The 11,986-nt window shown below is 39.9% G+C and overlaps 1 protein-coding gene across 2 annotated transcripts; it reads right to left on the reverse strand.

Annotated features, from left to right (window-relative positions):
• Positions 1–5,458: 5,458 nt before the first annotated feature.
• C1galt1c1 (C1GALT1 specific chaperone 1) lies at positions 5,459–9,624 on the reverse strand. Of its 2 annotated transcripts, none has more exons than XM_051179421.1 (2): positions 9,508–9,624; positions 5,459–6,816 (listed from the first exon to the last, which is right to left on the reverse strand). In XM_051179421.1, the coding sequence occupies exon 2, from the start codon at positions 6,809–6,811 to the stop codon at positions 5,855–5,857; it is 957 nt and encodes a 318-aa protein (XP_051035378.1). In that variant the 5' UTR covers positions 6,812–6,816; positions 9,508–9,624; the 3' UTR covers positions 5,459–5,854. The 2 variants fall into 2 exon arrangements, with proteins under 2 accessions (XP_051035378.1, XP_051035377.1); XM_051179420.1 differs by having other exon boundaries at positions 9,468–9,622.
• Between the last annotated feature and the right edge of the window lie 2,362 nt (positions 9,625–11,986).

Genomic DNA, 11,986 nt, shown 5'->3' on the forward strand with positions numbered 1-11,986 from the left:
TCTTAACCACTGAGTCATCTCTCCTGTCCCATCCCAAGAACTCATGAACAGAAACAAAACCCCCAAACATTTACGTACTTTTTTGTCATAACTTTTGCCAAAGTAATAATGCAATGGCATAAATGGCATGTCTCTTCTTGTGTGGGATCACAAAAAAACAAAACAAAAAACAAACAAAACCCATGGATATTATGTGAATTTAAAGAAATAAGTATCTCTCAAAATCCAGGATTTTTAAGGCAAAAGGACCACCATATTCTAATTTTTGTATGACCTTTCCTAGGGAAATACCTATTTCCCTCATCTAGGACACCAAACTACAGACCAAAGAGAAGATTTCAATCCTGTCTAGCATGGCGAACCAATGACCTTAATGGGGGGGGGGGTATTTACAGGAGCATGAGCAGTTTATGCCTGGTTAAACTACTGACTGCCTATTCTCTGGGAGGATTGGGGGTTCCTGGTTCTCTCCTCAGCTACTTGTCTATTCTTGGCAGTGGAGGGGTGTCTGCCTGAGCCCCTTTCTCTGCAGCTATTAACTGCCTGTCTACTCTTGATGGGGTAAGGACCTCCTGAGTCCCATGCTCAGCAACTGTTAACTGCCTATCTTCAGTCTCTTTCAGTAACTCTTACCAGTCTTATCTCTCCTTGAGGTTATGGTCCTCCTGAGTCCCACTCTCAGCAACTGTTAACTACCTATATGTTTTCACAGAAGAGCAGGGGCCTTGTGAGCTGCCCACAGTAAGCAACTAATAACTGCCTAGATCTCTATAGGAATAGGTGAGACTGCATGAGCCCTTCCCCTTTTTGATAGAATTAATGGACCAAATCGTGTCTGGGTCTCCTGAGGGTAATCCTGGCTGCTAAGAGTGCAAGTAGGTAATGGCCATGATATGCAGAGGACAGTGTTATACAATGTAAACAATGGTTTGTTTTACTGCTCATGCAAACCTTACACAAACTGATTAATTTTGGATTCTTGTTGCATTCCACAAGTCACCAGGCCTAGCATCCAGCTCAAAAATGCTTGGCATGGCCAGGCGGTGGTGGCACACACCTTTAGTCCTACCACTTGAGAGGCAGAGGCAGGCAGATCTCTGTGAGTTCAAGGCCAGCCTGGTCTACAGAGCAAGTGCCAGGATAGGCTCCAAAGCTACACTGAGAAACCCTGTCTTAAAAAAAAAAATGCTTGGCATGTAAAAGGAAAACTCTGTGAAGATGCCACAATGATACACGTTATGAAAGATTCCCAGATAAACATCATTTTCCAAACAATTTCCCACCACTCATTAAATGTTTTATTGTATTTAATATTTGATGATGGTACATGTTGAATATGATTGGTTTTACATTTTTAATTTTGTTATTTTTTTAGATAGGGCCCCACTATATATCCCTGACTGTCCTGGAACTTGAGGCTAGACCCAAACTCAAAGATCTGCATGCCTCTGTTTCCTAATTGCTGGGATTAAAGGATTGCACCACCACACTTAGCTGACTTTTAATATTTTCCTGTTTTATCTGCATGTAGAGGTTAAGAAAAATTTTGTGGGAGCCAGTTCTCTTCTAGCATGTGGGTCCTGGGAAATGAACTCCTATCATCAGGCCTGGTGGCAAGTACCACAAAGCCATATTGCTAATCCATGATTATTAATTTTTTGAGACAGGATTTCATAAAGGCTGGGTTCTAACTTAAGAGCTTCTTGCTCTCCTCCTTCAGCTGTGATTTTAGGTCTGAACAATTAAACCCTGATACATTAATTTTAAAATTTAGGGGGGGGGGAGTAGGTAAACTTTAAAAACTGTTCCTATGCTAAAAGAAAGTTAATTTCTGCTAGAGACTATGTGGGTCAAGGGAATCTTAAGGGAGGGGTAGGTGCAACAGTAGGTTGGGGGATGACAAAAATATCTCACATTTTTCTCATATCTGGAATTTGGATTGTGTGTGTGTGTCATTAAATCAGAAGGGGGCTATTTGAGGGAAGGAGCAAAAACAGGCAGGCAGGATGAGGAAGTATACTGGAAGGGTGAATATGAGCCAAGTACAATGGTATATTCCCATTATTTTAGACTCTCAACAAAAAGTATGTGTAAAAAGTCAGGCATGGTAGCTCATGTCTATAATTTCAACACTTAGGAGGTTGGGGCAGGACAAATCCCTTGACTCTGAAATCAGCTTGGGCTGTGCTTACAAACTAAACAACAGCAAAAACCCCAAACAGGGCTGGTAAAGAGAATTTTCAGTGGTTAAAGGTGCTTGCTGCCAAGCTTGAAGGTTAAATTTTCACACTCCTGAAATGGGCTGGAGAAATGGCTCAAGAGAAAACCAGGACCTGAGTTCAGTTCCAAGCACCCAGATCAGGTGGGTCACAATTGCCTGGAACTCCATCTCCAGGGGATCTGACATCCTCTTCTGGCCTCCAAGGGCTCCTGCTCTTAAGTGCACATAACCACACATATACACATCATTAAAAAAAAAAACTAGACAACAAAAAAGAAGCTAACTTTTATAAACACACTCATCATGTAACCACCCATGCACTGGGTTTTTCAGCTAAAGAAACTAAAGAAACACTTAACAAAGGAAGCAGACTGCTTTCTATAATGTTTTTAATGTACATATATTCTGCTTTAACAGAACCTGATGCATTTATCTAAGTAAATGTGTCCTCCAAAATTCCCTCTTGGTTTTATAAGCCAGATTTGATACATAGTAACTTATTTTTGCCAAATCAAAAGGCAAAAGTCAAGGAGTATAATTGCTTTTTTATTCTAGACATAATGTTTTCACTTTTGAGGATTCAGCTCATGCAAGGAAATGGCCTGGGGTTTGCTAAAGTTAGGTTCCAGTATCTATTTAAGACAAACAAAAAAGTAAATACAAATTAAACTATTAGAAGACATCTACCATCCAGGCAGTGGTGGCTCACACCTTTGATCCCAGCAGAGGCAGGCAGATCTGGTCTACAGAGTGAATTCCAGGAAAGCCAGGCCTACATGGAGAGTCCCTGTCTTCAAAAACCAAATCAGAAAAGATTCTCTCATTTAAATCTTAGAGGTGGGTAAGTTTTTTGATAGTTGTTTAAACCTGTGTATCTGTTATGTTAGTCATTAGCCATATGCAAAGGTATTCACAATCATGATCAATTTGCATTGGATGTCTATTTTTCCTCAACTCCCTAATTCCAGAGTGTGGCTAGGGCTAGCTTCTAGATACTAAATGTATATTGTTACACATGAGGTGAAATGACATGTATGAAAAGTGTATGTGTGTCTGTAACCAGTGTCACAATTTTCCTGTTAGTGAACCCCCTTTTATCTACAAGCTTGGATATACTTAATTTCATTGAGACTACATACTATTAGAGACATTTTACATCCAATATCATGTGTAAAAGCTCAATTAAGCATGGGTTGTATTTTAAATGGCCATGTTTACCTTGTCATCTATTGACTGGGAAATCAAAAGGATGCATTCACTGACATTCCAATTTGTTTTTGTTTTTTGAGATAAGGTCACTCTATGTAGCTCTGGCTGTCCTGGAACTCACAGTGACCCCCCTGCCTCTGTCTCCTGAGTACTGGGGCCTGGTAATTTCTGTATTTTGATAGGCTAATGTAATTAAAGATAGAAATTTTATAGTTTTGGTTTTGAGACTAGCCTTTAATGGTTGAAACATCTCTCTAGCCCAAAGATGAAAAATTTAAATATGCTGGTGCTGGCAAGGTAACACAATAATAGAAAAAAATTTATGTTTTATGTGTATATGTGCTTCTGTTGTCGTGTGTGCAGGTGTCTGCAAAAGCCAGAAGAAGGTGTTGAATCCAAGTTACAGGTACTTGTCAGACACCCAATATATATGTATGTGTGTTGTGTGTATATATATATATATATATATATATATATATATATATATATATATATTTATTTATATTTATACTGGAAACTTAACTTGGTCCTCTGGAAGATGGGAAATGCTCTTAAACGCTGAGCCATCTCTCTGGTCCATAAAACAGAACAGTTTAAATAAAGCCAGACAGATGGTTTAGTGGATAAAAGTGCTTATTGTGAATACTGACAATACAAGTTTGATCTCCAGGACCTATGTGGTGGAAGGAGGGAACTGACTCTCACAAGTTGCCCTCTGCTCTCTACTTGTACACTGTGGCTTGCAAAACAGCCCTCCCCTCAATAAAATAAATGTAATAAAAATGTAAAGATATTAGTGTTAGGGTAATGAGTCATTCAGAATTTTTATCATTATGCTCACACTGAACATGACTTGATCTGTAAAAGTCACACCTGTAACCACATAATATGGTGCTTATTAAATAGGATTTATGATTCTTTGAAATTAATAATGCTTCGGCTTAACTGAAAATCCCAAGGAAGGCCAGAGAGCATTGAAAACAAAGGCTTGATACACGCCCTTGAGGGTCAGTAGTCTGAAGCTCAAAGCCTTCCTGGGGAAATCCATCTTGCTTTGCTAAAGGACTTTTTTAGAATCATTGAGGCCAATTACAAGGCATACTGTATCTAAAAATAGTCTCACATCCTAAAGGAGCTTATGGATCGAATTTAAGAGAGCAGAATATAGGACAGGCCAGATCCAAGCACACTATACATTTAGGAGGACAGGAATAATGGTAACCACAATGGATAGGCATTTTAGGAAGTCCCTTGAAACTAAGCAAACAATATGGTAATCTAACATGGATGGTGAGGTTAGTGCCTACCCATGCCAAATGGAAACAAAACAAAATTGGTTATGTGTGATACAATCATGAATCTGGGGAAAATCCCAGAACCTGTACAAGTAACAAAAAAAAAAAAAAAAAAAAAAAACCAAAACAACAAAACCCTACAGTTAACTTAGGTAAGTGAATCAGCCAGATGAGCAAAAAAACAAGTTTTTTTTCAAAGGATATCTGTGTAGAACTTACTGTCTAGAAGGTATGAATAAACCACAGGTCATATATTTAATCTAAGCTGCAGCTCAGAGCTTAAGGGGCAAACCAGTCAAACAACATGACAATTTTCATAGCCACCATTCCAAATGCATGATCTGAGTGCTGAAGTACAGAGTTAATGGAGAGTGTAAATGCTCAGGAATGCCATTTAATTAACTTTCAGGAATATTACTTAACATGTGTAAATAATTTGCATGAGCTCTCGAGGACAGAATTGAAGTCTTAACTTGCAGTAATGAATAGTTCCTTAATTGCTTGACTTTATATTATAGGAGAGTAAAACAGTTGGCATTGATGTGGCTTAGAGCACAAATCTACATCCCAAGTAAAGGAAACAACTGGGCATAGTAGCACTCACCATTAATACTGAAACTCAGGAGGCTAGGGATAACTGTCAGTTCTAGGGCAGCCTGTACTACAGTAAGAGCCTGCTCCTACCTCCTTCAAGTGTCCCTGCCCCCACAGAAAAGTAAAGGAAACATAAGGCTAAAAGTATAATTTTAATCACAATTCACTAGAGATCTCATTTGCATATATTAGAAAACTAAAAGGATACATTAAAAATTTAAAACTAATCATCAAAGATACATCACAGATTTTAATGTCTATAATTTAGTCTTTATTACATAAATATAATATTTATAAATACATATTTGCATGATTGCTATTCTTAAAACATGTTTCTAACACATTAAAATTTCTCACAAGTGATTTAAGGGGAAAAATACCATTCCATTTGAAAATGTACAAGTAGACTTCAATGTGTGATTATACCAGTGTGACCAGATAAGAAAAGGAAACACATTACTGTGTTAGATGCATTATCAAATAGAAACAATAACATGTCTTAAAGTGGTTACCAAATGCATGCTCTTGATATTTGTCAGTCATTCTCAGAACCATTTGGAGGTAAGAAAACCAATGCATCGTTGAAAATATGTCCAAAGGCCCTAAGCCGGTACACCCCATACATCATCACATGCATCTGATTAGGAGTCAGTCCATTAAAGGTAACAGCCATATCAGAACAGCATCCTTCTACTACCTGGTTCGGGTGGTTAGACATGGCCTCTTTAATGAAAAGCCCAACAGATTTGGTATTAAATACATCTTTTCTATCAGCGTCTTCTGCATTTTCTGCAAATACTCCAGCATATTTCAGGCAAACTGCTAGCTGCTTATCTTCAGATATCTTCCAAATCATACCTCCTTGTTCAGGACACTTTTCTGGAACACTGAGAAGGTGGTTGAGTCTTTTCATTGATTCTATGCTTAAGACAATCCCTCCATCCACACTCACGTATTCAAGGTCTCCAGATTTTATAGTGTGTCCTAGATAGAAGGGTTGCGATGGATCCTTTTTTAACAAAAAATATTTTAGATTCTCAATAACAGCAAAAGTAGTCGGGCGTGCAAGGAAGAACCAGTTGTACTGGTCTTTGTATTTATCAAAGGCATATTTGTAAGCTTTCCTCATCATCAACCACATCTCATTCGTGTCCACATTAATTGACTCAAACACTTTAACATTTTCAGAGCTGAAGAACTCCGCTTTGTCACAGTGTTTGGTCCAAGTCTCCTTCACTGCAGCCCAAAGACTCACATCTTTGGGTTTTACAAGAATTATACAGTACACCCGGAAGCTCTTACTGAGCTCCATGCGTTCAGCCTCTGAGATTTTCAAGATATCTTCTTTGTTAGGAGCTTGCAGGTGGTGATGCTCATGTTGGTGCGTTCTGTTTCCATGACCAATCCTAATGTGGCCTAGCATAGTTATCAAGGCACAGAAGATGCTTCCAAGCATCACACCCTTCAAAAATGAACTGCTTTCTGAAAGCATTTTTCCTGTAAAGAAAAAGACTTTTCAAACAGTCTAATAATTTCACTTGCTTATTTCTTATATACTTACCATTTGCCCTTAATGTTTAGAAGCAGGTCCACACTCTTGAAATCATTTGGGTAGCATATGTGACAAGTACTCTTAGAATCCTTCCACTAGCATTTGGTTACCATTAAGCAGAAACTGCAACATTGTAGAAACTCTTCCACGGAGTACAATTGACAGTGGGAGGGTGGGGGGAATGTTTGCACATCACCATTTATTTAACCAAGAGGCAAATCAAAGCATTAGCCTGGAAACCAAAGTTATAGAGATTGTTTTTCCACCATTCTCTAAAAATATTGTGTGACAAACTTGCGTTATGGTTTGAAGTACCTCTGGCCATTACAAAAGACTTTAAGTCTCTCTTTTCTGTCTTTTTTTCAAGACAGGGTTTCTCTGTGTAGCCCTGGCTGTCCTGGAATTTGCTCTGGAGATCAGGATGAGCTTGAACTCAGAGATCCCCCTGCCTCTGTTTCCTGAGTGAAATGCTGGGATTAAAGGTATGTCCCACCACCATGAGACTCAAATTTCTCTTTTCAACCTAGTGCTTTATATAACTGGTGGCTAATGTCCTAAGATACTTTAAACCATCTAAATCACATTTCTTGTGGTTAATAACACATTGTTAATATCATTCTGCCCCTAAGACAAGTGTCTTACAATACAGTATACCAACTAATGATGTAATAAAAAGCCTACAATGGAAAGTTGTTTGGAGAAAGAAGTCAATATATTTGGGGGACATTAATGAATATTTTTATCTCCTCAAAAGTTATGTTCTCCCTTGAGGAAGTAAACTGGGGGAAGAACTCCTGCATTTTTAATTTCAATTAGAAACTGAAAGAAATGCCAATGTAAATAAAACATCTGGAAAATATGGTTTCTATTTCTGCTAGTAAAGGTCAGAGGTTTCTCAATTTCCTTTGCAACTCTGTAAAGTTCCATTGTGCTCCTTAGATTTCTACTTTGTCTCTTATGGTTAAAAAGAACCATAATTTCTCTCATTTAAAAAATATGTACAGTTAGCTGGGTGGTGGTGGCACAAGCCTTTGATCCCAGCACCAGTGAGGCAGAGACAGGTGGATCTCTGTGAGTTCAAGGCCAGCCTGGGGTAACAGAGTGCCACGACAGGCTCCAAAGCTATACAGAGAAACCCTGTCTTGAAAAAACAAACAAACAAAAAATGTAGTTATGTGTCAATATTTTTTTTTTAAATTTATGAGGTTGGGGAGATGGTACACGAGCATGAGGACCTGAGTTGCAGTCCCAGTGCCCATATAAAAAGCTGAACGAGGCAGGGAGCCATCTGCAACTCCAGCACTGTGGGGTTGGAGATAGATCACTGGGGCCTGCTGGCCTTCAGCATATTCCTGGTTCAGGAAGAATAAAAAGGGGGAGTGATAGAGAAGGTTATCTGAAGTCCAGCATTATCTGACCCTAATTCCCAACTCTGTGAATCCTCCCATGCCACACACAGATTTCTTATAAATAGGGAAATAGAGGACCATAAAGGTTAAGTAACTGACCCTAAGTCACAGAGGCTATCAGTGGCAGAAGTAACCTATAAAGTGTGGACCTACTAAGCATAATTGAAGCTTGCAGCAAATTTCACCACAGTGCTATATTGACAGTTTTCTTTCTTCTTTTCTTTATTTTTTCTTTCTTTCTTTCTTTCTTCCTTCCTTTCTTTTTTTTTTTTTTTTTTTTTTTGTGAAACAAAGAGTCTCATTATGTAACTGCAGCTGGTCTTGAACTTGTGTTCCTCCCACTTCATTTGCCCAAGTGCTGTTGTTAATGCTGCACCACTTGTGGCTCCTGCTGTTTTCTTATACAGGAAATGAACTTTGACTTCCACCACAAAGACAGATGTGTGATGGGCAGGTGCAATTTCTAAGTGTGTTTGGGGAAGTGGGTGGGGAAAGGCAAGATCGTACTTTCCTCCAGTGAACTTGGTCAATCAACAACCCCCATAAGGAGAAACAGCAGAAAAGCTATGCCTCCAAACAGTGTTGTCAGTGTGGTCGTTATAATTGCAGCTCTTATCACACAATCATTATTTCTGGCCAGTACACAACAATCCAGACAAGTCCCTTCACTTGATATTTTGTCAGAAGTTTTCCTTACAGGGATACTCCTCCTAGCAGCAAAAATACTATTAAAACTCAAATGTCTACACATTTTACACAAAAGTTATTTGCACAAATTATCCCTCCGTGGAGGAATAATAAAAAAAAAAGTAACACCAGATATTCACATGATAGGGTAATTTCTACAGAGCAGAAGGGGATATAAAACTTCACACACAGCGAGGGCAGAAACTTTGTTTCTGAGACTTTTTTTTTTTTTAAAGAAGGAGTTAGTGGATGGAGATCAAAATGGAGACTGAGTACAGGGATGGACTTGAGTATTTCAAGATTCCAATGAGGGACCAAGGGAGCACTTGTAGGAAGGCTGCTCTTCACCACTCCCTGCTGGGTCCTCCCATCGCACCTGCAAGGGCATCCCGAGTGGAGCATGCTGGGAATGGGCTAGGGCCCAGGTCTTCCCCAGAGGAGGGAGGGGAGCAGCCGCTCTGGGTTGCGCTTGGAGTGGGGACCGCGGTCTTAGCACTCACCGCATCTAGAATGGCTCAAGGGCAGGAAAACAAGGCGTACACCGCTTTCCTTTCACGTCCGCCGGCCACTCAGTTACGCTCCCGACCAGGCTGCTCTAGACGCAGGCGGTGTCCTCTTGCTGGTTTCATTAAAGATCGGCGATACAGGAAGCTGAAAGGGGAGAGGAGGGGGGTGGGGGATCAGCTCCAGGACGTTGAAAGGGCCAGCCCTGCGCCGAAGTTTAGCCCTGACGTAACCCGCACGCTCAACTGTACCCAATGAGAGGCTCCGAGGGACATGCGTGTGCTAGGCTCGCCCACACGCTTCTCCTTGCCCGCCTACTGGGCGTGGAAATTTCCCGAGTAGGAGAGTCAGGTGGGAGAGTCAGGTGCTGTCTGCCCATTGTAGATTTCTGGATCATTTCTCTAACCTATGCCAGTGCTTTGGTACCCTTGTGATGACAAGAGGGTGTTCTTCCAAAATGCAAGTCATTGAAATAGTAATCGCAAATATTAAATAAATAGATAAATAAATAAAGCAGGACAGTGGTGGCACACGCCTTTAATACCAGCACTCGGGAGGCAGAGGCAGGTGGATCTCTGGGAGTTTGAGACCAGCCTGGTCTACAGAGCGACTTCCAGGACAGCCAGGGCTACACAGAGAAACCCTGTCTGAAAACAAAACAAAACAAAAACAAAAAATGAAAATAGTAATCTCTTGAAAGAGAAAGAACTGGAACTGGTTCTGGTTACTGGGGTGATGGGATTTGAAGCCAAATAGCCTAGTATCTATCTAATCTTATCCAAGTCCTTTGATATCCTGGAGAAGTGACTTCAGTTTCACCATGCCTTGGTCCCTTCCTTTGCTATGTTTGGAAAATATCACATTAGTGCCTCACAGGTTATCAGTTAGTGTACATAACTCCCCTAGCAAAAGTTCAAGTGTAAAGTAAGTGTTTAGTAAATGTTGGTGCTTTCTGTTCCACCCTGTCTTGCTAGCACACAGTGCTGAATGCAATAGACAAATATTTGTGGAGTTAATGAATGTTAGAAATACAGGCGAGGAATCAGACCCAATAGGACAAGGGTTACTTTGAAAGGGCTACCCAACAGCTTGGATACAGAGGTGGGTGTATAATCCAGATCTGATTAGGACTACAAAACCAATGAGTACAGTCTCTTGATGTGTTCTTTTGTAGCTGGTGCTATTGTAATCCTACCACTAGGGAGGCCCAGACAAAAGGACTGAAAGTTGAAGGCCAGCCTTATAGCTATTCAGAATGTACTGTCAGTAGATTTGGTTCAAGTAACATTGAATAGTGATTTGGGCCCGAGTTCCTGAAACCATGTACATTTGATTGCTGACTGGCATTGACTTAAAGTCAATAAATACTGTAATTGTTATACAGGGATACCTTGTCTCAAAAAACCAAAAAAGAAAAACAAGAAAAAAAATAGTGTCATGAAACCTAGATTGTAGGAAATTATCATTCTTAGTCTGGGGGCTATATTCCTGGGAAGTCTTGTTTTTCAGGGGGAGGCATGGTTATATTTAAGGTAAAGAAGTTCAAAATTATCAGTGCTGTTTACAAAGGTGAAGAGAAATCAAGTGCGTTTGACTTTGTCCTGCACATGCTCTCTGTGGGCTTGTGTTTCTGCAGAGTTTCTTTGAAGATTGCTTTGCCTTTATGTTGTGCATTAAGGTCATTTTCTTTTTCTTCTTCACTTCAGACACCCAATTTATTCATATGCTAAAAAAAGATCTCTCCAGTCTCTCACCTACCTCATCATCTTCCACAAACTTTTTGGCCCACGTCTTCATCATCTTCTGCATCTTTCCCCTGAACAACTGAAGAGTCACTCTCCACACCTTCTGTTTCTCCAGAGACTTGTGAAAAGCATGAATGGGGAAGTTGTAGAGGTTTCCAGACTCCTTTGTTTTTGTCTCTCCAGCAATTACTTCTCAATGCCATTGCCATTATTAATGCATTTTTCCTCTTCTTTTTTTGGGGGGAGGGGTCTTACTTGAAGGATCAACTGTCCTCCATTACAGTGATTTTTTTTTTATTATTTGAATTAGGTACTGGGGCTATCTTGCCAAATATCTACTTACGTTTGCGTTGAATGAAGCAGGGCTTGTAAATTCAATTTTCATCTGTGTATTGCTTATTCTATAACTGTCCTTGTCTTTTTTTATGGTAGCACACTATTTTTTTTTCAGGGGACAAGGATGATCATTTCACAGTCTAATCAGACTGTATTCATTTCTGCAAAAGCCCCGAGTGTTGGTTCTTATTTTCCTCTCTGTGTGATTATGTCTAATTAAACGCTACATTCGAAATGAAAATAAACACAAGGAGCTGCAAAAGCATGCAACCTCATAATGTGTGAAGCAATCAAGGCCTCCTTTGTAGAGTCAAGATGGCTCACCTTGCATGTGAAAGGACTACATCACCAAGGCCCGCAATGGTGAGATTGCTAACAGTGGAATTCCACACCAGAGGGAAGCTGAAAAAGAGATTTAAGGCACATTGTCTACT

This window comes from Phodopus roborovskii, unplaced genomic scaffold, assembly GCF_943737965.1.
Source record: "Phodopus roborovskii unplaced genomic scaffold, PHOROB, whole genome shotgun sequence".
NCBI lineage: Eukaryota > Metazoa > Chordata > Mammalia > Rodentia > Cricetidae > Phodopus > Phodopus roborovskii.

What these genes read in the sequence shown, in the direction of transcription:
- C1galt1c1 (XM_051179421.1), bottom strand. Translation starts at nt 6,811, where the DNA reads ATGCTTTCAGAAAGCAGTTCATTTTTGAAGGGTGTGATGCTTGGAAGC.